Here is a 23,246-nt window from a genome sequence, read left to right as displayed (position 1 = left end):
AACTCATTTAAAACATAGTCCGTTTATTTGTATAGCGTCAAATCAAAACGTGCATCATCTCAGGGCATTTCACAATATTATCACAAAATTATACAAAGTTAGTTGATCATTTTTTTGTGCTTTGATACAAAAGTGAATCTACTCGACTTGACGAAAGAACTGGAACAAACCACAAACTGTCGACGAGACGGAAACGTCATCTGTGATGAGCACAGGTGCTTTAAAGTGCAATGGAATGAAGAAGTGTGTGTGTGTGTGTGTGTGTGTGTGTGTGTGTGTGTGTGTGTGTGTGTGAGAGGTCCGTGTGTTCAGCAGGAATAAAAACATGAAGCAGGAAACAACCTGTCACATTGTGAGTGATAGTTCTTCCTCGTAGAGGCAGAAAAATCCAAAAGATTTACAACCTGGACCAGTGACGTGACGGTTCCGGTCCGTTAGTTAGTTTGTTAGTCGCTCGTCGGCAGGATGAGATTTTCCACGGAACTTGGTGGAAGGAGGAGACGGGATCCATTACTTGTTGGCGTGGATCTGGACACAATGGCGGATCAAGGAATGTTGATTTAAACGCTTACTTTAACATTGCGAGACATTTGACATTTCATACTTCAAATCTGGAAAAAATATCCAGAGATCTGGGCCCAAATGTTTCCATTCCCTGAACATTGTGGACACAACGGGACGCGACTTGTTTAGTTGAGTCATCAACACGTCGACTCGCTCGCTGGGAATTCTCCAGAGATTTTTCCAGCGGAAATTTTTACGAGAGGGCTGAAAGGAAAAGTTACGGAAAAACGTCCAGAGCAACATTAGCAGACGGTTTTCATTCACCCTCTGGAAAAGTTCAGGAAATTGTCCGGACTTCAGTGAATGTCTGAAAGCAGCTTTTCCCAGATTTCCCAGGGAATGATTCGTGGAACTTAATGACAAAGTTCAAGTCAACAGAAATAAAAAGAAAGTTATTTGGTCATGTTAAGAAGAGTGTGTGTCTGCACAGTGACAGCGCAGGATCACGCAAAGCCCTGACTTCCTTTCCTCACGATCACTTCCTCTCCCGAGGCCAACTTCCTGTACAGCTGCGACAGGTCGTCGGGTCGCGGCGCCTCCGACTCCGGCGTGCAGGGAACGTCGAAGTCCGACGACGCCTGCGACTGAGGCTGCGACAGCTCCTCCGGCTCCTCCTCCTCCTTCATCCGAGTCATCCCACTGGTCCTCGCGTCTCCTTGGTCCCGCCTCCCCTGATCCGGTTGGAGGATCAAGGTGTCCTGTAAACACGAGTCCATGTTCTGCGAGGAGTGATTGGACAGCGAGGCCGACAGCGTGAGGCTGAAGGCGTCCGGCGTTTCCTCTTCCTCTTTGTCGTCTTCTTCACTGAACAGCTCTGGCGTCTGTGAGCCCGTCATCTTGGAGCAGCAGGACTGTGGTTGGCTGTTCTGGCTGTCAGTCAACATCTCCGCCGTGAAGAAGTCCTCCCACTTCGGTGTCTCTATGCTTCCTTCCTCCACTTTCTTTCCTTCTTCCATCACTTCCTCCTTGGTCGGTTTCACGTCCCCCTTCCCCTCTTCCTCCTCCTCCTCCTCCTCCTCGTCTTCCTCTTCTCCGTTGGACTCGGTGCAGTCGACGTAGTTGCTCACAACCGTCGGCGGTAAAGACTCCTCCACAGACACAGGGGGCGCTGTTCTCTGAGGACTCTGAGTTTTCTCTAAAAATCAAGTTCCAAAAATGAGAGTTTATTAACATTATCAACTTTTACATGCTGTTCTTTCCACACACAGAAATTACAAGTCAGTGTCAGCTGTCAATCATGACGTGTGTATGTTATATATTATATTATATGTCAATAACTTAAGTATTAATGCACCTGTTTTTACTTGCTGGCTCAGCCCCGTCTTCTTCCTCACTGGTGCCAGGTCCAGTCCGTCGAACAGGTCGTCGTCGCTCCCCGAATCTGAACACAGGAAAAAAACGAAAAACATATTTAAATATAAAGCAGCAGCTAATTTTCATAACTTTCTCTTTATTCGAAAAACAAACTCTCAAATTTAAGACAATGGTCATAAACATGTCCAATTTTCATTCAAGTGACGAGCAGATGTATTTTTGATTCATCTCAGTGTGCCGAGAAAAATTAAAGTCGCACATTCAGGAAATTTATGCAAAAAATTATGTTGTGACACGTGGCGCCTGTAAAACAAGCGTCACGGCTACAGGGTTGTTATAGAGAACACGTGTGTGTGTGTGTGTGTGTGTGTGTGTGTCTCACCGCAGGCAGGCCGCTCCGCCCTGCTGCGTTTGAGGACCCCCAGAGGCTTGTAAACGGTCGCTGCCTGATCAGTCTGGTTCCTGCACATCGGCTTCAACCTTCACACACACGAGTCAATAACGTTAAAGGTTAAAATAATTATTATAACAACAATACATTTGTATCGGTTCTCGGGTCCTCAACATACTTTGACTTTAAATTGGAGAAGGAAAACGTCCATAACTAGACAAATTCATCAAGTAGCATTAATTATCAATAACAAATCAATAATAAAAGTCCGCTCACAAGTTTGTGACCTCAGTCAGCGTTCGACCAATAGGAATCACGCTGGGATAAATGTTGACGGGCTGAAGATACGACAGGAAGTCTTTAATCTGAAAGAGAAGAACAAAATATTAAAACATCAAATAAAGAAGGAATGTATAGATATAATGTTTATTACTAAATGATGATATATAAACGGAAAAAACACCTCAGAGTAGGACGAGTGGAAACTGAAACAGGCTCTGAAGGAACTGGCCCCGGTTCTGAAAAAAACCAAAACGTTATTGATAATCCATTGTTCAAATCTTCATTAATCTGTCATGTTAGGATTATTATAGAGTTTTTCATATATACTTTATAACAACGTTGGTTTTCCTGGTTCTCTCTCCGAACCACATGGTCGACGGTTTGATGCTGATGATGCGAAGGTGAGTCCCGTCGGCCGCCGTGCAGCCACACGGCAACCGGTTGCCAAGGAAGAAATCCTCGTCCTACACACACAAAAATAAAATATTGATTAGATGAAGGAATTAAAAAAACTTAGTTTGACACTTTGAAGCCTTTTTTTCATATTCAAATGAAACTGAAAAACCATGTAACTGTGTGTGTGTTTATGAGTGTGTGTGTGTGTGTTTGTGTGCGTATGTGTGTGTGGGACCTTCGGGTGTCGACAGGCGTGGATCTGTGTCCGGCGGTCCGTCGTCACGTAGCTCAGGATCTCCGGCATCTTCTTGAACATCGCCAGATTGTTTACGTGGATCTGTGTTGGAATAAATTTGAACAACATTTTTGAAAATTGGCGTCAATAAAAAATAAAGCCGAACTCGCCACAATCACTTCCTGTTTGAAGTGTAGTCGTGGCCGTACAGTTAAATGTCACTGGATTCATGTGATACTGAAGTTCTGAAGCAACGCTTTTTTCAACATCTAACAAATATTTCATTGCCCCACTTTCGCCCCCGTGACGTTAATCCCATTCCAACTTGTCACCTGTGTGTTGAACTCCTCCCCCAGGTTGGTGAACAAGTACTCGTATCCATACGCAGCTTTACAGTTGAGCCACACGACGTGATACGAACTCTGACTGATCCAGTTTCCGATGAGCTCCGAGATGCCGTTCAGACAAACCTCCTACAAAACACACACACACACAAAATGACATCCTTTACTGCTGGAAAAGTTTAATATAACCTCCGACAATGAGATATAAAAACTCACCCGAGTTGGTATCTGATAGTAGCGAGGGTCGTAGAAAGTGGAGTCCAGATACACACTCTGAATATCTTTAACCCTGTGCAACATGAAACGACATTATGAATGATGTGAAGACGCAAACGGAAGAAACACAAACCGACACCGAGCAAGTTTACAAACGCAAAACGCGTGAAGACTGAGGAATTCGTGACAAAGACATGCAGATTCAATTTCCAAGACAGAAATCGTTGGTCAGCGACCGACCGACCTGCTGCCCGAGTGCAGATGTTCCATTCTGGACGCGTCTCCGACGGCAAATCTGAAGTCTCCTGTGTACAACACGTTTCCACGACAACCCTCGAACAGGAACCTGCAACAAACAAACAAACAGTTTCATGATTTGGTCTTTGCCTTAGATTTCATTATTTAAATCTCATAATTCTTTATTCATTTGTCTCTAAACTACATTTAACGAAAACACTTTTGTGTTTAGAGTTTTTCCTGCGAGTTGCCGAGTGTTGGAGAAAGATGTGACTCACATCACGGAGCCGGGACAGTGACCTGCAGGAAGCAACGTCACCACGACCTCTTCTTTCTGACAGAGAAACAAACACACAGACACGATGAGCGTTCGGCTACGATGTGATCGTCTGACGTTTATTAAAACCAGAGGAAGTAAAGAGATGATCAGTCTTTACCTCTCCTGACGCCTCGTCCACCAAGGAGATCTGAGTCGGACTCTCCAGCTCCAATGGAACCTGAACGCATCGTGAATCAGGACAGTTAATGACAGAAATCCACCGTAGAGGAAATCGTACATTGAATATTTCACAGACGGGGTTTTTACGTACAGACTCTGGTTTTATTCGGGGTGTTAGAGAAGTGGACTTACGATGAACTCCTCCCAGAACTGGTACCTCGGGTTGCTCAGCAGCAGCTCTTTGGTCACGAAGGAGCAGTAGAGTCGGACGGTCCGACTGCAACACCAGAGAAATCATGTTCAATCTCGTGTTACAGTATGTTTCATAAAGAGCATGCTCTGATTTATTTTGGTCTAATACAGGGGCTTGTTATCACGGACATGATTACGTATGTCAAATAATCAGATGTACGCATTTCTAAGCATAAAAAACATTATTTTGACTTAATGAGATAAAGACTTTTTTCTGATATTATGTTGACTTTTAAACTTCAACAAAATTTTTGTTGCATTATGCAACAGCAATTTTGATACATACAAATTGAAAAACCTTTTTTACTTTTTTAATCAAATAATTTTAACGACAAAATTTGGTAATAGAGGGTCAAAATTATGAGCAAAGAAGTCAAAACATTTCATGTACACTTTGACTCGATTTTAATAATAAGTCACATTTATAAGCACGAAAAAATAGACAAAATATTTATACAATATAATACAATCACAATACAGAATTCAGAATTTATATCATAATTTGACTTTTAATCTGATATATTTGAATTTGTAAGTCACAATGTTGACTAACTAATTTTTCCCCCCACGTTTTGTCAAGGGTTATGAAAATGTTGACTTTAAAAATCGTAATTTTGTCTTTGCGTGTAACAAAAGTTTGACTGTTTAAAATCGAATAATTTTGACCTTTAACATCCACAATTTTGACTTGAGTCAAATGTTTTTGACAGACCATGCTAATCTAATGGTCTTCCATATCCTCCAGTATCACCTGTGACATGTCAATGTGTTGACACTGAGATAAACTACAGTTACAGTATCAGATACAGTATCAGATTCAGTATCAGGTACAGTATCAGTTACAGTATCAGATTAAGATACAGTATCAGTTACAGTATCAGATACAGTATCAGTTACAGTATCAGATAGAGTATCGGATACAGTATCAGGTACAGTATCAGTTACAGTATCAGGTACAGTATCAGATACCGTATCAGGTACAGTATCAGATACCGTATCAGGTACAGTATCAGTTACAGTATCAGTTACAGTATCAGGTACAGTATCAGATAGAGTATCAGTTACAGTATCAGATTCAGTATCAGGTACAGTATCAGATACAGTATCAGTTACAGTATCAGTATCTCTGTTTCCGGGGGGTCGGTCTGTTGAAGTTGGGTCAGATGCCCAAACTTTGTTCACCTGAAGTTCAGCTTCCTCTTCAGCAGAGGTCCCTTCAGTCCCTTCATGTGATCTGCCCACAGAGAAAACACACAAAGTTACAGACAGTGACAAAATTAATAGATGCGCATGTTATCGATCTGCTCGTGACGCTCCGGGGACCGGGGACCGAGGACCGGGGACCGAGGACCGGGGACCGAGGACCGGGGACCGGGGACCGGGGACCGGGACTCACCTTTGTGGCAGTGCGACAGGAAATACGCCCGGGCATGTAGGTTGTCCTGGTTGAACCGGTCCAGAGACACGGTGGGGTACTCCTTCATCCGACCCGCGAAAGTACTCATCTTCCAGCCGAAGCCTGTGACGGTGATAATCGCTACAATAATTCATATGTTGTGGATTTTAAACAAGGAAGACGTTTGTGTCCATCGCTCGGTTCGGGTTTGTCCCGCCCACTGAATTGAGCTTTCTTCTTCGTCGCTTCCGCTTTTACTGCCGCTGAGGTGCTTTGTCGCCACCTATCGTCCACACCTTTATTCTTCGCTTCACCTTCTCTCTCCTCTATGACAATATTGTACATTTAACATGAATAAATACATTTTAAAAATCTGACTTTTAATGCTTCCAATATCCAAACTACATCACATGAATATATATTTCGTTCACTTTCCTCCTTAGATGGCAGATCCTTTGGCGCCATCTACTGGATCGTCGCCCTCCAACGTAGAAGAAGAAAGTTCACGGTAACCCAGGCAACCAGAGAAGCGACAGGTTGTGTCCGCTGCTACGAGTCAACAGCAGCTGTCGTCCGGAAACACTTCCAAAACAACAAAAATACACAAAAAAACACGCGCGTAAGTAAATGCTGATGGGCTGTTTTGAGCAATGTGACTCAAATAAACTGCGTGTTCTTTCTAAATTGACGAAAATGAACAAAACGGGTTACTTGACGCGCGTAAAGCGCGACGCGCACCAAACTCCGTCCGGTAATGTCACATTTAAGAGTATACCTGCACATAAATACGTATAAAAGATGAAAATATTTCATTTTTCCAATGTTTTACAACTTTTCACTATGTATATTCAAGTTCGGCATATGTTTACATTATATCACTCAACGCTTTTCTGGTAAAATTTCACCTTTTAAATTAACTGTAACCCTTCGCGTCTTTGATGCATGCGCGTAACTCAATGCAGTAATGCTGCGTCAAGTACAACAACACATAGATACGTATGAAAAATAATAACACGATTATTATAATTTTCAATGCTCATATTTGAGATCGGCATATATTTGACAACCTGGTTGTTTTTGTAAAACATCTGTGAAGACGAACCTCTTTTCAAAAATGTCGCATTTTAAAGTATCACTAAATACAGGTTAATATAGGAAAAAGAAAAAGATGATTGTTTTTGACGTTTTACATTTTTATTAATCTCTATTTCAGTTCGGCACAGCTGTAACATTTGAAACAGCACTTATTTGTTTTTAAATGTCACTATTTATATTTGTCATAAAGTTCTCCTCAGTGAATAATCTATATTCAGAATTTCCCCGAATATCTTCATCATATATGTTTTGCATTGTTTCAAATAAATGTCTACTGTTTTTTTAAAATAAAAAACAAACCTTTCATCTGAAATGTTAAAAATGTAAGTGGCTGATGATGAGTCTGTTATTGTAAACGTTGAAACCTAATTAAATCATATTCTCTTCTTCTTGTCCAGTCAGTTACCAGACGCCATGTCCTTTGCAACCGACCACAACTCCAAGCCCAAGTCCATGAGCCGAGCCAGGAAGTGGACGATGGAGGTGGAGAACCTGTTCCGGTTCCAGCTGGCCGGCTACAGGGATGAACTGGAGTACATACAGGTCAAACAAGGGGCTTCGGTAAATATGACTTATTACTTAACTGTTACAGTTTGAGTTGTGTCATGCATTGAGATGCAGTCAATTGCAGAATACAAATTACATGGCACATTTTTGAAATCAGTAACTTAATCCCTTTTATTACAAAAACAATGTAATCTAATCTGAATAATTTTGGTTTACTTCAAAATCAAACATTAAACATATTGCACCGTATACCACAAACATGGACACAAACACAATTAATCTTTAAAACAGTTCAAACATCAAAAACATTATCAATGCAAATAACATTTTTGCATTCAGCATATTCATCATCTACAAAACAGAATTCCAATTTTCAGGATACAAAGAAATTAATCATCTGAACAGGAGTTCAAAAGTTATGAGAGAAACCTTTGTCCCGAAAATTGACATTTGGTGTAATTTCTCTTGATGCATATAGTATTTTCAATTCTTTTTATTGTGGTAAATCGTTTCAAACACATTGTGCGGAAGTGGAGATTCATGTCCCACTATTATTTATAATTTATAAGCAGAATATAAACATTGAAAACATAAAAATGGTTTATAAAACATTATAGTAGAGTTGTACACAGATATAAGTACATTTTAAATGTTTTCTTACTAATGTACTGACACATCACTTTGGGCTGTGAGATCAAGATTAATCAATAAATATTAAAAAGAGAAACAGAACGTCTGCAGAAACCTGTATTTTCTACGTGGACGTAATAAACCTCATTCATGATTATTTTTTATTGATTAAGAGCTGTAACAAAACGCTAAAGCATCGTGATTCATGACGTCTTGAGGAAACGTAAAGTAAATATAAAACCGATCACGTCTGTGTCTCAGGTCGACCGGTGGCAGGAGAGCGGCTTCGTGAAGAGGCTCCAACGTCGGGACGACACGTTTTACTACTACAGCAGGAAAAGGGAGTGTCAGGACGGCGACGTGCACAGGGTCAAGGTCTACGTGTATTAAAGTGTCACGGACTCTTTTGTTACCGCTACGACACAATGTCGTAAAAACGTATTCATATAAATTATCGTACAGAAAAAGTTATGCACAGTTTTTCGTGCAACAGCTTGTGCCAGAATGGGCACAGATCACATCCCCCTTTCAGGTGAAGTCTAAAGTATTGGCCCTTTTTGTTTTCAATAAATTAATTTCTAAAACTGCATGTGAGCATTTCTTTGTAAAAGTTTCACATATTTGATTTCCTGCAGAGCGAACACTATCTGCTCACTGTACGTGTTTGTCTAAACCTGAGTGTATGTTTGTACAAGCTCAGATTTTATTGTCACACATCAATGATATAAAGACGCTGAAATATTCAATTAAAGAACATTTGAAAAGTTCACTTCAGTACATCAGCCAGTTAAACAGACACACAAAGTGTCAGCCTGAGGTTAAGTTGTGTTAGTTCCTTAATTTTATAATCTTCATTTACATTATGGCCATAACCTTTGCGGAGCGGCGGAGCGGCGGGGCGGCGGAGCGGCGGTGGAGCGGTGGAGCGTCGCGGTCCGCTCACAGTTAATTGCGGGGCGGCGGGGCGGCGGAGCGGCGGTGGAGCGTCGCGGTCCGCTCACAGTCAATTGCGGGGCAGCGGGGCGGCGGAGCGGTGGAGCGGTGGAGCGGCGGGGCGGCGGAGCGGCAGTGGAGCGGTGGAGCGTTGGAGCGTCGCGGTCCGCTCACAGTTAATTGCGGGGCGGCGGGGCGGCGGTGGAGCGGTGGAGCGTCGCGGTCCGCTCACAGTTAATTGCGGGGCGGCGGAGCGGCGGGGCGGCGGAGCGGCGGAGCGGCGGGGCGGCGGAGCGGCGGTGGAGCGTCGCGGTCCGCTCACAGTTAATTGCCACTCCCCTTTAACAGAGTAGCGGACGCAGGGAGGGAGGCTACCGGGGCTTTATCCCCTTTAACGATGAGCCTGGTCCCGGGAGCTGCTCGGCTCCAATGAAGTGATGTTTCCACCGGAGTCGACACGGGAACCGTGAGGCAAGTGTGTGTGTGTGTGTGTGTGTCGAGAGATGTAACCGGGTGAGCGGCGAGTTCACTGAAGTGTCCGCCGCTTTTTCTTCTTCTTCTTCTTCTTCTTCTTCTTCTTCGGAAGAAGCTTGGCTAGCTGTTAGCTGTTAGCTTAGCTTAGCTCCGTTAGCATGTCAACCTGCTCCACAGCAGTTGGCCTTGGACACGCTCAGGCGAGCTAACGTGACTGTTACTCTCGCGCCTGTCCTGTAATATAAATATAAAATACATATTATCATAAATGTCATTTATGATGACAGCAAGATGGCGGCTTGTTTCCCTCCAGTAGGCTGGTTTGGGGAAAGGTCTGTTAGCATGCTAATCTACTGACCGAGCGAGCTCAGTGGTGACAGTTCATGTGAAAAGTGGTTCTTGTTCATGGTTCTTGTCGCGATGGAGGCTGGAGATCGGATGTGATCTCTGTCCCCGGCAGGAGACGGAGAGTTTGTCCTGCAGCAGCTTCACGTTGATCCACTCTCATACAAACTTGTGTTCGGACCGATGACATGGATCTCTGGGGCTCGACGCCGATATCGTAGATTCCCGATACATCGGCCGATACATATATATATATATCGATATCGATATATATATAGATTTTTATCTGATCTGTCAATGATTCCTAAAATGTCCTTATCAAACCAAACCTGTAATTCAGGCTTGATATTGTAGTTTAAGTGTGAACTTTTCATCATAAATAACTATGAATTGAAAATACAATTTCAACCAAATGTATAAAACTTGTAACAAAACATTTATTTAGCATAAAATGTAAAAACATAAATGCACATTTAAAGGCTCACATCAGTCGGGCTCCTAAAGTATCAGTTTAGAAATAAAACATTTTTTATAGACGTGTCGGACTTTCGGACCAATTACAGGAAGTCGAGTCAGCGAGCCGTCATACAAGAAGGAAAACAAGCGGAAAAATGAGCTGCGTTAGCACCTGGCGGGGAGGAGGCAAAATATTGTGTTGCAATTTGGGGCCGACAAAACAATAACGCCCCTGGTAAAGAAAAGAAGTTGACACATGCAGATGGTGGAGTCTTTCTTTCATAAACCTGTAATGTGCATGTGTTTAGCTGCTGATTCAGTCGGCGTCACAATGGATGTATTTATTATCTGAGGGGGCAACTGACGCCGCTCGTGCTCGGGACTCCGATTTATGTGGTTCGCCTCTGGTGCTTGGCACGGACTGTCACTGCACCAGATGGACGTGGGGCCGAGCGGTGACGTGTACATGCTGATATCTACAGAGAAAGTCACGTCAAATACACGTTGAACCAGCGTATCTGATGTCATTTGTCCTCACATTTAAAAAGAAATTGGAGTTTATCTTGACAAATGACTCAATCAGTTGTCCTTTAACTTTTTTGTGGCTTGGCTTATTTGTGTAATCGGCGTTTAGTTGACAAAATAAATCAATTTACGAAATGAAAGTCCCCGCCTTAGTCTGAATGGCCAAGTATCATGTATTAAATTTGATTTAGTTTGTCTCAATTTTTTTAAGTGTCAGCTGATTTCATTAAAGTCTTTTTGGCAGAGGAAACAATTGGACACTTCATTGGTTGGTCGATCATCGGAAAACTAATCTTCAGTGAATCAAATAAGCTTTTTATTTCGTTAGCTAAACAAAAGGCCCAAAGATTTGTTTTCTTCTTCTTCTCTCAGATTGTCGTTGGGTTGTGGTTTTTCTGTTGATCACACGAGAAGAAGACATTTCTCAGAACTCGTAATGGTTATTTCTCACCTCTGTGAACTGTAAAGACTTATTTATTCATCAAGAAATTGATCCGTGCGTTAATTTGATGATGAAAATTGTCATATTGCTCAATGAGCTGCAGGACTCAGGTGATGGTATGATAATTACCTGACGGTTATTAAAGCTCAGTTGAGTTCATAGTCGTGTTCTCTCGGCTCACGTGTGAACCAAATATTTTCCCTCTGAGCTCGGTGAAGTCGCGGGGTCTCTTTTTTTTTAAGAGGCCCAGTGGATCACAAGGCTCCGGAGGAATGTCGCTTTAGGCCAGGTTCATAATGGACCTCTTGTTTTCCCCCACTGTGGGTTTTCTGCTGAGAAAGCTCCGCCAGGGGTTTTATTTCCCCTCCGGCCGCCTCCTCACCCACAAAGAGAACGGGAAGAAGAAGCCGCTGTCGTCTTTGTGGGAAAAAAGGTTGTTGAACTCTGCGTGACGACGTCATGTGAAAGTGTCAAAACACTGCAAACAGTAAAGAGATGTGGGCAAAGTTTCTATCAGCAAACTGAGCCTCAACCTTCCCCTTTATAGAAAATAGGGATGACGGATACCACTTTTTTTTTCAGACCAAGTACAAGTACTTACATTTAGCTACTTGCCAATATACCGAGCTCCGATATGAGTACCCTCCCTGCTTAGCTACGACCAGATAGTCATTTAAAACGGGAGGAATGACTGCAGCAAGAAAAACTTCCTTCTGATGCTCTCATGGGGAACACGACTTGATTAAAGGTTAAAGTTTTGGTTGAATCGCAGGTTAAGACGTCGTCTTCCTGAGACTGACTGAGAGACTTTCACATCAAGGCCTGAGTCGGAATGAAGAGAGTATAAACTTTCCTCTGATTGCAGCTTCCTCTTTTCTTTTTTTTATCTGTCGTCATCGGCGACCATCTGCTGCCAGATGGAACTGACTGTGGTTTGTCATCGCACCTGAAAATAGAGGAAGTGAAGCGGGAGGAACTGCAATAAAAATCAGTTGTCTGCTTTGTTTCTGGTTTTGTTCTGCGGCGAAAGAAAAGCAGCCTCCTCCTCTGATAACAAAACATCAGAAACAACTCTCTCATCAGCTCTAGTAGCTCGTGGGATTATATCTTTTCCTTCTCTTTGAGGTGTCACTGGCTTACGAAAGTTTTTTTGTTTTCCTCAACAGGTAAAGTAAGAACGTACCTGTCCAGCAGAGTCCGTCCTCCAACAATGTCCCCATCGGTCTGGAGACGCTGACGTCTTCCCCGACTCTGCGCAGAGGGAGGCAGCTGGAGACGGGCCAGCTAGCATGCGGCACTGGCCCGCCGTGTCCAGCAGGGGGCGGCGCTGCTGAGTGTGTGTCTGCGGAAGCGGCCATGGACGACTTCAACTCCAGGTCGTACGGCACCAGCGGCCTGGACAACAGACCGCTGTTTGGAGAGACGTCCGCTCGGGTAGGAAAGAACCTGATTTCACTTTCGCAGCAAAAGAGAGTGTGAGTAAATATTTGGTACAAAGGACGTTGAAGATATTTTAAAGAGACACGAGTGTCTCAATTCGTGGGGCCGTGTCCTGCTTTTCGTAGAAGGCTGAAATGAGACAGTCTTGTCTTGGAGTTCCTGTTGCCGTCACCGGCTTGTCCCGCCCCCTTACCGTTGCAAAGACGCAAGTAGACGCAAATTTGGGCGACGTGAAGATGCGTGAAGTGCCAATCACTTCAAATATTTCCATAACACGATGCCGTACAATCCAGTTGTATTTGCTCAACACAAACACTTTTTTTTTTTTTTTTTGTATGTAATAGTAAAAAGATTTTAATTCACAAGTATAAACTTGTGAATGAAACTAAAATGTTTTTGTTGCAGGATCGAATCATCAACCTGGCAGTGGGAGGATTCACCTCCCTGGTTGTTCTAGTAAGTCTACACATCAAATATTAATTCTTCTACTTCTACTTTTATGGTTTTTAGAGTGAATTATTATTGTCTGAACAGATTTACACTAAATTCCTGTAAAGAAAAGCTTGTTGAGGATTTCTGTAAAAACCGAACGCGCTTCATTACGAATGTTTCTCTCTGTTTTTCTTCTCCCAGGTGACCGTGGTCGGGTCCTTCGTGTTCCCCTCGTTGCCTCCGCGACCGCTAAATGTCTTCTTCGCCGTGTGCATCCTGTTGACCTGTGGATCCGCCATCATGCTGGTAACAAACACACACACACACACTGATACATGTTGTAGATGTCGGACTTTTCTTACCGGGATAAACTCTGAAATAATATATGCTTGTTTCAGCTTCGCAAATGTTGTATATGATGTATATAACCAAATATGTTTGGATTTTGGTCAGACATTTAAATTCACATTGTTTTCCTGAGCGTCCCTCGCAACCAGAGGAACATAAACAGGTTTTCTCCAGTTTCTTTTTTTATAACGTGGGGTGGTACCCGTGTCTCCCTCCCTCAGATATTCTGGTACCGACAGGGCGACCTGGAGCCCAAATTCAGGAACCTGATCTATTACATGCTGGCGTCCATCGTGCTGCTGTGTCTATGTGCCAACCTCTACTTCCACGATGTCAGGTAAAGACCAGGGCGATGAGGAAGAGGAGGAGGAAGAAGGGACGACATGGCCTCGACACACGGGAAACTCCGCGTGGAAAAAGACTAAACGATGGACCAACGGTGAAAGACACACGTGACTAAAAAAAGAAAGAAATTCATACGTTAACTTGAATGAATTTCCCACGTCGGCCGACAGGAAACTGGGCAGAGACTCCATAGGTTCCGATGGGATGAAAACTCGTCTTGCGTCATCGTCGTCGAATCCTGCACAGACACACGATGACTTCACAGTTGTGGAAATCATGATGTAGTGTCGAGAGGAAACACAAATCTGCCTGGAGAATCACGGCTGGTTCAGACAAACGGCTGTTTACATGCTCATAAACATCATCAATATCTTCAGACGTATTTAAAATCAGGAGGAAATACGACAGGGATTTAATCATGTAACTGTTAAAGGAAAAATCCGCCCCTTTTCCAACACGTGTTACGTTGTATTGCTATACATGTTTGTGTCTTTCATATTTTTCTTTGCCCTCAAGTGGCCTCTGACATAACTAAATTATATCCTTAAACAGCACAAGTTGTATTCTAAGCAGGACTTCCTTACGAAATATGTTTATCTTCAAGACGAAATTGATGACAACTAATATACCTCCCAATGAAACCCCCCATTCTCACGGAATTAACCCGGCAGAGAATTAAATATTCAACTCTCATGAATAACGTTTTCATATCAGTCAGTGTGATTTACACTTTCCGAGGATTTAATTATCTCTAAATTTCCCTCATGAATAAACGTTTGTAAAAACTGCTTCGAAATCATGAAAAAAATAATAATGTGTCCGAGAATTATCATGTTTTCTTCAGAATCGCAGTAATCCAGCAATAGTTGTGTTCATCGTGGGTGCTCTTTTACCAAATGTTAATGAATAATGGCAGAAAACAAACACTACATTTTCACAGATTTCCCCGGGAATATTTCCTGGATGTTGATGATATTTTCGTAGTTCTTGCCATCAGGTTTCCATTTCTCAGATCTGCAAAAAACAACAAAAAACCTCAAAAGCCAAATTGATTCTTTAAAAAAGCCAAAGAACAAGAAGCTCTTCACACGGAAACTACAAAGACGTCGCTCTGCGCTGGCAAGGAAAACTTCTTCCATTATCACTGAAATTTTCATAAACCTAGAACTTTAATCTTCTACAGTTGCTGGTTTAAAGATTTTAACGGGGTGTATTTTTCCTTTAAACCAGGATGAATGTTAATGAGCATGTAAACCTTCGTGGTACGAACTCGCTCACGCCACGTCAGCACGCCGTCATCAGGGTTCTGTTCTCAAACACATTCAACAGTTTGTATCATTCATTTTTTTGGTTTGTTTTCTGTCTCTGCTTATTCTCAGCTTATCCGATTATCATGCTTGGATTTAATTCATTCATTTCCCGAATCACGTTTCGCTAAGAGGATTTTTCTTTTATTAATTCGTTTTAAATGCCCAATTCCTCTGACTGCCAATTCTTGCACTGAGCACGGCTGAACTACACTTTGGTCTAAGCACAAACACGGGCCAACTGTAGCACCGGTGAAAATGAATGGACGCTTTCCACGTAGCTGCTCACAGATAAATCCTTAAAGGATATTCTATATCATAGTGATGTCAGCCATCTAATGTTTGCACTGTTAACCCTGCTTTTTTTTTTTTTTTTTACACAAATCGGAGCAGATCTTCTGGGCTTCCGTAGCACAAAGTAGCTTTAAGTCACAATTTGTAGAATAACAATTATGATCCCGAAAAACGTTACTGGTACTGTAGCTCAACACATTCACTTTTATAAGAGGGTTAGGAACTCTGAACACGACAAACACACAAGTACAAAACGACCGGGTCAGGTCCCGTTTGTGAAGCACATCGTCTTGTAGCACAAGAAAATTTTCATTTGGACAAAATCACTTTGGATTTTGGTCAAATCGGGCACCAAGTCGTTACGTCGGTGAAGATTTTCATCACAAAGTCGGGCTGAAGCCTCCGCCGGCATCTGTACCAAAATCAAGAGATCACGTCTGAAGCTGCCTAAAGAAAACGAGTCAAAGTTACGGTCTTGAAGAAAAGGACTGTTGAAAATCAGTTTTTTGACCAAAACCAACAATATTTTCGGACTTTTTTAACAAGGAGCCGAGTGCTGAGAGACTTTCACGAGAAGAAACCGACCTCGCCACGACTTTAGGATTGTCAAAGCCACGTGTTTCTTTCTTTTCTTTTTTATTTTACGATTTTATGGAATAAATAACTGTGTAACCTGACGGCCTCACTTTCACTGTTTATCTCTACTTAGACTTCTCTAGATTTCAGAGAGAAATATTGTACATTATGCATAATGAATACTAGTAATTAGTATATATTGCTGGTTATACGTTTGTATCTTTACTTTGTGAATGGCGGACTTTTACTTAATGTATTTTTTTGCTATGACTATAGTATTTTTACTTTTACTTCAGTAAAAGATCTGAAAACATCTTCACTCTTGTGAGTTAGGTAGAAGTCTGAACAGAAAAACCCAAGAGATCCGGATGGGATTTTATTAATCATTCAATTTACCACCAAAGTATTTCCTCTTCATGTTTTTTATTTATTTTTTTTAAAGGGGCGATGGACGGTCGGGCCACATGTCCGTACCATCGCAGCCTTGAGAGTCTCTTTGGCTCTGTAGAAGATGCGAGGACGTCCGCTGACGTCGTCCGCGGCCTTGAGCAGCGCTGCATTCACATTTCATCCAGGGGGTTCGGTGTGTGTGAAGCTTCAAACACGAGAAGCTTCACACAGAATCAGAAGTTCATGAGTCACTTCCTGGTCTAAACCAGGGGGGAGGAGTCCTGAACTCCAACTCGCAGGCGGACCCGGCACCGTCTTTGTCGTCGTCGTCCTGTGCAGCAGCTACATCCGGTCTTCACCCGGCTCCTGCTTCGGTCCGTTTAAATCTCCATCAGCCTCGAGGTGAGAGTCCCAAGTCAGTCGGAACCTTCCTGGTTCTCCAAGATCGGATCTGAGGACACAAGACAGGAAAATGATTTTTAGTTTTGTAGTTGTTAAAATGCGAGGGGAGGATCTGAGTGTTAAACTGTGTCGAGTAAACAAAAGTTGTCATTGTTTGTTTGGTCAGAGCAGAAATTTGTTTTGGTCTGAAGAAAGAAAGAAGAGTTGATGCAGTGGTGGGACTGGAAATTAAGTTTAGTTATTAATTCGTTTTTTTTATGTCTCTGTTTTACCTGTCAGTGTGCTGCTGATGTCCGGAGACACGATCAGCACGGCGCTGCCAGACGTGATCCCAGAATGCACCACTGGGCCCTCAACAGAGGAGGAGCTCATCTCCTGACACACACAGATAAACCACCTTATGTTTATCATATTGAGGAATTAAAAAAAAGAAACCACCAGGGTCCATGTTTATACCTTGTCTGTCGTGAAGCCATCGGTCATTGGCTCCTGTGTTTCCGTGACGACGCCCTCCGAGCTCTCCAGGAGACTTGTAGCGTCAAGGTGGCCATCTTGGCTCCGCTCCTCCGGGTCCACTACCAGCTGCGATTGGCCGAGTAGGTCGACGGAGGAGGAGGCGGAGTCGGCGGTGACCGTCTGGATAATGACGCCGTCGCTGGAGCAGAGGCCGTCGGCCTGAGGGAGGGAACGGCACGTTTATATATCACATGACATAACTGTCACCTACAAACTTGGCTGACAACTGCGACAGACCGATAGGCTGTGGAGGATGATGTGTTCGTGCGGCGACGGGGAGGAGCCGGTCGTCAGGGTGACCGTGCCGTTGCCGGCCAAGCTGAGCGGAAGGCCCTGACCGGTGGAGAGGCTGAGCGGCAGGCCCTGATTGGAAGTGGTCTGGAGGTAGTAGGTGCCCGGCGTGCCGGTGGGCTGCAGGTGGAACGACTGGGGCGAAGAACGAGAAAACACGAACGTGTGATGGAAGTTTAATCAGATTCAATGTTCAGAGTATTCCATCTGATCAGAATCTTACCGGCAGGATCTCGAAGGTCTGCAGGGCTCCGGTGTTCAGGGTGATGGTGCCGCTGTCACCAGCCGCCGCTGACGGATCTGTCGCTAATAGAAGAAACAACAACCAATCAGGAATCAACATTTTATTCATTTATAATTTAATTTGACTCTTTTCTCATGTGTTCCTGTTTTATTTCTGCCCCTAACGTCGCGGCGAGTCTCACCCAGATGCGTGAACTGCAGCGGGATCTGGACGGGAATCTGCAGCGCCGCCACGGAGCTGGGGGCGGGGCTACCGCCGCCCTCGTCCAGTCGGGTGAGGCGGATCTGCAGCGAGGAGGACGAGGAGCAGGAGGGGCTCCCCGGTCCGGACCCCGTCGTCTGTTGTGTGGACGCAATCAGCTCCGTGAGGCCCTTCAGGAGAACTGAGGACACACGCGCACACGCACACACACACACACACACACACACACACACACACACACGAGTCAGATAAGATAAATTACAAAATTGAAACTATTAGGAATAAAAAAATCTGCCATGAACACAACAGAGGAAACAAATACAAATCTATCTTTCTGTAATTATTGTATTTGTGTGTCTGTGTGTACCACTGAAGGGGATGTCCTTGTGATTGGCCACTTGTCTCTTGATGCTCCACCACTTCGACCGCAGCCACTGAGGCGACCGCACGCTGCTCCACCCGCCGGCGAGATCCTCCCACTTGATCTCGTTCTCGTCCTCCACCTCCACCTCCGAAATCCTGCGACGCGTCGTTTGTAACTTTTTTACCGACTTCGCGTCGTTTATACACTCGTGCGGATTTCAAACGCGAATCTTAACGTACCTGCGCACGAGGTTCAGGTCGTCCTCCTTCGTCCACTCCGTCCCTCCGCTGTGTTTCCAGTTCAGGTAGTTCAGCCACTTGGAGCGACACTGCTTCTCTGAGCGCGTGCGCACCTGGTCGGCGACCGACGCCCAGGAGACGCCGCCCGTGACGGCCAGCCCCGGCGACACGCCCGCCATCTCGTACACGACCTCGGCCAGACGCCGCTCCTCCTCCTCGCTCCACTTTCCTTTTTCGACAAGAGAAACAGGAACAAAAAACATAAGTGGCAGCCGAATCGGAGGTACTTTGGCTTCATTTTTGTACAACGGGAGGAAGAGGAGACGCGTCGTCCATCTTTATTCACAGTCGATGGTGTGACACACACACACACACACACACACACACACCTGTGTTGCACGTGTCCTTCATCAGGCGGCAGCGGTCTTTGACGGACGACGCACTGCGACCCAGAGCTGCTCCGATCGTCGCCCAGTCGTTCCCGTGTTTCTGCCGCAGCCTGAACATGTCACGCGTCAGATATTTAAAACATAGATTCGAAAAATAATGTTCATGTTTAAAGACACGTAGAGGTTTTCACTCACGACTTCAGCTTCTCTATCTCATCAGGCGTGTACCTGAGGGGAAAAACAAGTGGAAAATCAAAACTCAGAAAAAGTTAGAAGTTCCCCGTGTGTGTTGTTGTCGCGTCGTCGTTTCTTTTCGTGGACTCACTTGCCGACGTGGTTGCGGTTGTCGTACATTCGCAGAACTCGCCTGTAGACGGCGAAGAGCGGCCGGTTCAGCCCCAACGCCACCGAGCGGTAGAAGTCCTTCCTCTCCTCTTTGGACATCTCGAAGATGATCTCGGCCGGGTCGTCGATGCCTCGGTCCTGAAACACACACACACACGTCAACAACACAACAACACACACACACACACACACACAACGGAGCGTTGGACAGAGACAGAAAGAAGAAACGAACCTTCACGTATCGATCGATGTTGCTCATCAGCAGGTCGATCTCCTCTTTGGACCACATGCCCTGTTTCCACTTGTGACCTGAGGACGAGGACACGTTGAATCAACACTTAATAAGAGTTGTCGTTTTTTAGTTGAACCTCCTTTCTGATCCTCATCGGAAACGATGTTTACCTTTGTTAGTCAACGTGTCTTTGTCTTCTTTGGTGGTGAACCAGGCCTGACTGACAGGCGACACTTCCGCCTTCTGATTGGGCGACAGCTCGTCCTCGTCCTCCTGCAGAATCTGCACACAAACACGCACTTAACTACTCACTTTGAGAGCAAACGCGTCGCTCAGGAACACGACGAGGTTCTGTGTTTGATTTCTTCTTCTCCTGTTTCAGCTTCTACCTGAATCTGAGCGACGCCGTCCTCGGTGAGGTCGCCGCCCGCCGTGGCCGTCATCGTCACCTCGAAGCCGTCGTCGGTCTCCGACACTGAGGAGACAACCCAGAGCAAAGCTTCATGAGTGTGTACGTGTTATTAAGAATCATAAAGAAACTGGTCTCATCTATCACTTTATATAAAATGTAAAACTCGACGTTTGGCCGCAGGATCTAGAAAAAATCCAACACTAATTCTTATCAATTATTTGGCTGCACACTATAAAATTGTTTCCTAAAATTTATGCAATGACATTTTTGATTTGTGATCTGACTCCCAGTGATTTTTCACTTTTATTCAAACGGGCTGCTGACATCATCACCCAGGGACAAGAAAAGATACTGACGACTTATTTTTAGAAGAATATTTTTATCTGCAGTTTCATATTTGCCTCACAGAACATCAGATGTTGCTCGTCGTGATCCGTCTATTTTCATCTTTAGAGAAAAGTCTGATGATATTTTTGTCTCTGAATCATCTGACGCACCTTTAGTTTGACTTGTAATTTGACAGTGAGGACATCTGTTATCAGCCAAACGATTAATCGGGCGGTTTCTGGTATAAACGTTACGTCATGGATACAAAGTCAAACAACTGTGTGTGTGTGTGTGTGTTTGTGTGTTTGTGTGTGTGTGTGTCTCTCTCTCACTCGGTAACGTGACCACAGAGAACTGAGGTGTGTCCGAGTCGTCGTGTTCTTCTGTAGAGAGACGCAGCTTCTTCTGAAGGGGCTCTGAGTCGTCATCTGCACACGCACACACACATTTACAATTTCTCAACATCACATTTTTAAATCAATTATTAAAACAACCCAAATAAAGTAAGAGAACTGTTTGGAAATCGGGAATCATGTTTAATTATGTGTGTGTGTGTGTGTGTGTGTGTGTGTGTGGACCCACCAGTGGCAGGACAGTGCAGTATGATGCTTCCGTCACTGTCCTGAGTGAGAGTGACGGACTTGACGGTTCCTAAAGCCGCCACCTCCTCTTCCTCGTCCTCGGCGGCCGAACTCATCCTTCGGCTGCCGACGAATTAAAATAACACACCGATGACATTCACACGCAGGTTTGTGTTGTTGTCGCTGCAGAAACCACGGCGACAGCAGCTCACAAAGACCAACGAGAGGAAAAATAATATTTCATATTTGATCTAAATGATCAAATAGAAAAAACAAAACTGTTTTTTAAAATTCTGGACAGTAAAATCTGATTAAAAAAAATAACTTATTGATCAAAAACAAAATCATAATATATCATAAGTTTTTCAAAAAGCTTATTAAATGAGAGTCTGATGCTTTTATTTGTCAAACAATGATTAATTCATCAATATCTGAATCTATAAATACAAATAATGTTTGGATCCACAGGGTTTCTCTGAAATGTCATAGATGTTTATTTTCTCATATTTATATAAAATACACGTGATTATGTTTTATAGATCGTTTTAAGTGACAACGGTGTATTGCAACAAAAAAAAACTCATTTACACATTGTCACTAATATTCATAGCCCAACAAATTTATTAAAAACATTTCATATATTGTTAGATGTTAGTGATAAATTCGGTTTGGGAGAGATTCATGAAACTTTTTTTTAATAAAACTCGATATCAACATGACGATGAAATGGCCCCCATTCTTTCTTGAAAATATGTTGTGATTGTTGTGCAGCACATAAAAATAAAGTATATTTATTAACATCATCACATGCTGGACTGGAGGTTGGGCCATGTCTAAAATTGTAAGTAATAATGAATGTGTAATGGTTTAAATAAAAAAAAATTCAAGACCAGATGTGGTCGCCATGGAAATAAATGCTGTGGACAGCTGATGACAGTCAGTTGAGAACTTGATAAAGGAAAATTGTCAGATTTATAAAACAGAAGTAAAAAAAAGTATCCAGAATCCACATTGAACCATTTTTGGATTTTTTGAAACCAAACTTTTTCATACAACCGTATATTGCGCTTGTATTAATTTGCATAATTTATCAAAACTTGTATTAATGTACAATATTTCAACGCCAAACTGTGGGTGGGACCACTACTGAATGGTTTCACTTGAAATTGAAATTAATTATGAGTTTATTATTCGATAATCTGAAAGAATGTGTTAAATCGGCCATTTTTCAAATGGAGTTTGGTGTGAGATCACCGACACACAAACACTGCGGATTCTGCGCGTGCTTCGTTTTTTACTTGCATCATTGTTCCAAATTATGAAATATAACTATGTTATGATTCACGAGCAGTTGCGTGGTTGTGTTTAATTGTTGTTTCCGGGAGACAAACAACAGACAACATAATGCTAACTGTTAGCATCCGACAAGCTACACCGATAAAATGAAAGACGAAGAAAACAATCTCCGGCGCCATGTTTCGTGTCGACGAGGAAGAAGCTTGCGGCGTCTGTGCGGCTTCTCTGACGCGGTTCTGCCGCTTTATTCTCCGCGTTTGCGACGATTTTGCGCCCCATCGGGGCTTTGGCTTCTTCCAGCCGCAAACAGAAAGTGAATTTTTTACATTTGATTCTCGTACTTACTTCCTGTTTTCGGTCCGGGGACTTGCGAGTTACCAGGATGAAGTAAAGTGCCAGGATGGAGGCTCGGCGTCCGAGGGCCCGGCGCCGGGTTGCCAGATAATACATTGAATCCATAAAACAGCAGCCGAGCGTATTCTGTGTAATTTTGTAAAAACAACACATTTAATATTCACCTCGTGTTATTGTGTATTCTATTTGTTTGCATTACGAACTAAGGTTTGTGGGTGTTATGTATTTAAGTACATTTTATTATATTTACGGCATGAGCTACGTTAATTTTTTTAAATTATCGATTAATCGATTTGTTTTTGAAATGTTAGAAAATTATGAAAAATATCAGATTTAATTCACCACAGATCAAGGTAACGTCTTCAGGTGTCATGTTCAAAGGCATTTGTGGATGCAAACAATTATTAGATTATCAGAAGTAAAATTGGGGATTCATTTTCTTTCTTTC

At 43.3% G+C, this 23,246-nt stretch overlaps 4 protein-coding genes across 7 annotated transcripts; 2 read left to right on the top strand and 2 right to left on the bottom strand.

Moving 5' to 3' along the window:
- Positions 1-3: 3 nt before the first annotated feature.
- On the bottom strand, positions 4-6,314 carry dclre1c (DNA cross-link repair 1C, PSO2 homolog (S. cerevisiae)). The gene is made up of 15 exons (XM_035612334.2): positions 6,067-6,314; positions 5,853-5,904; positions 4,611-4,695; positions 4,417-4,476; positions 4,258-4,313; positions 3,987-4,088; positions 3,743-3,815; positions 3,515-3,655; positions 3,183-3,284; positions 2,879-3,015; positions 2,733-2,787; positions 2,546-2,634; positions 2,261-2,358; positions 1,859-1,945; positions 4-1,699 (listed from the first exon to the last, which is right to left on the bottom strand). Exons 1-15 carry the CDS (start codon positions 6,173-6,175, stop codon positions 1,008-1,010), a joined length of 1,938 nt encoding a protein of 645 aa, XP_035468227.2. The 5' UTR covers positions 6,176-6,314; the 3' UTR covers positions 4-1,007.
- Positions 6,315-6,532: 218 nt separating this feature from the next.
- meig1 (meiosis/spermiogenesis associated 1) lies at positions 6,533-8,885 on the top strand. Of its 2 annotated transcripts, none has more exons than XM_035613019.2 (3): positions 6,533-6,685; positions 7,560-7,722; positions 8,560-8,885. In XM_035613019.2, exons 2-3 carry the CDS (start codon positions 7,576-7,578, stop codon positions 8,686-8,688), a joined length of 276 nt encoding a protein of 91 aa, XP_035468912.1. In that variant the 5' UTR covers positions 6,533-6,685; positions 7,560-7,575; the 3' UTR covers positions 8,689-8,885. The 2 variants fall into 2 exon arrangements, with proteins under 2 accessions (XP_035468912.1, XP_035468920.1); XM_035613027.2 differs by having other exon boundaries at positions 6,550-6,685; positions 7,564-7,722.
- A 3,759-nt stretch (positions 8,886-12,644) lies between these two features.
- tmem243b (transmembrane protein 243, mitochondrial b) lies at positions 12,645-16,316 on the top strand. Its single transcript, XM_035612959.2, has 4 exons — positions 12,645-12,907; positions 13,319-13,369; positions 13,547-13,651; positions 13,915-16,316. Exons 1-4 carry the CDS (start codon positions 12,830-12,832, stop codon positions 14,032-14,034), a joined length of 354 nt encoding a protein of 117 aa, XP_035468852.1. The 5' UTR covers positions 12,645-12,829; the 3' UTR covers positions 14,035-16,316.
- Positions 16,317-16,576: 260 nt separating this feature from the next.
- Positions 16,577-22,922, bottom strand: dmtf1 (cyclin D binding myb-like transcription factor 1). Of its 3 annotated transcripts, none has more exons than XM_047336506.1 (17): positions 22,790-22,922; positions 21,150-21,271; positions 20,900-20,995; positions 20,218-20,303; positions 19,999-20,110; positions 19,829-19,905; positions 19,577-19,734; positions 19,447-19,479; positions 19,252-19,361; positions 18,863-19,091; positions 18,627-18,778; positions 18,240-18,440; positions 18,038-18,120; positions 17,761-17,949; positions 17,464-17,682; positions 17,280-17,382; positions 16,577-17,056 (listed from the first exon to the last, which is right to left on the bottom strand). In XM_047336506.1, the coding sequence occupies exons 2-17, from the start codon at positions 21,262-21,264 to the stop codon at positions 17,022-17,024; spliced, it is 1,998 nt and encodes a 665-aa protein (XP_047192462.1). In that variant the 5' UTR covers positions 21,265-21,271; positions 22,790-22,922; the 3' UTR covers positions 16,577-17,021. The 3 variants fall into 3 exon arrangements, with proteins under 3 accessions (XP_047192462.1, XP_047192463.1, XP_035468192.1); XM_047336507.1 differs by having other exon boundaries at positions 21,150-21,399; positions 22,790-22,861; XM_035612299.2 differs by lacking the exon at positions 22,790-22,922 and having other exon boundaries at positions 21,150-22,783.
- Positions 22,923-23,246: the final 324 nt, after the last annotated feature.

Source organism: Scophthalmus maximus, chromosome 12 (genome assembly GCF_022379125.1).
Source record: "Scophthalmus maximus strain ysfricsl-2021 chromosome 12, ASM2237912v1, whole genome shotgun sequence".
Taxonomy (NCBI): Eukaryota; Metazoa; Chordata; class Actinopteri; order Pleuronectiformes; family Scophthalmidae; genus Scophthalmus; species Scophthalmus maximus.
This window is presented reverse-complemented; position numbering and strand designations above follow the sequence as displayed.

Excerpts from the sequence above, each read along its gene's own strand:
- dclre1c (XM_035612334.2), bottom strand. The coding sequence starts at position 6,175 with ATGAGTACTTTCGCGGGTCGGATGAAGGAGTACCCCACCGTGTCTCTG. Across the intron at positions 5,905-6,066 it reads CCTGTCGCACTGCCACAAAG|ATCACATGAAGGGACTGAAG; the intron begins GTGAGTCCCGGT and ends CTCTGTGGGCAG. Across the intron at positions 1,700-1,858 it reads GAGCCAGCAAGTAAAAACAG|AGAAAACTCAGAGTCCTCAG; the intron begins GTGCATTAATAC and ends CTTGATTTTTAG.
- meig1 (XM_035613019.2), top strand. The coding sequence starts at position 7,576 with ATGTCCTTTGCAACCGACCACAACTCCAAGCCCAAGTCCATGAGCCGA. Across the intron at positions 7,723-8,559 it reads AGGTCAAACAAGGGGCTTCG|GTCGACCGGTGGCAGGAGAG; the intron begins GTAAATATGACT and ends TCTGTGTCTCAG.
- tmem243b (XM_035612959.2), top strand. The coding sequence starts at position 12,830 with ATGGACGACTTCAACTCCAGGTCGTACGGCACCAGCGGCCTGGACAAC. Across the intron at positions 12,908-13,318 it reads TTGGAGAGACGTCCGCTCGG|GATCGAATCATCAACCTGGC; the intron begins GTAGGAAAGAAC and ends TTTTTGTTGCAG. Across the intron at positions 13,370-13,546 it reads TCACCTCCCTGGTTGTTCTA|GTGACCGTGGTCGGGTCCTT; the intron begins GTAAGTCTACAC and ends TTCTTCTCCCAG.
- dmtf1 (XM_047336506.1), bottom strand. The coding sequence starts at position 21,264 with ATGAGTTCGGCCGCCGAGGACGAGGAAGAGGAGGTGGCGGCTTTAGGA. Across the intron at positions 19,092-19,251 it reads GAAGGACACGTGCAACACAG|GAAAGTGGAGCGAGGAGGAG; the intron begins GTGTGTGTGTGT and ends TTGTCGAAAAAG. Across the intron at positions 17,683-17,760 it reads TCATCCTCCACAGCCTATCG|GCCGACGGCCTCTGCTCCAG; the intron begins GTCTGTCGCAGT and ends TCCCTCCCTCAG.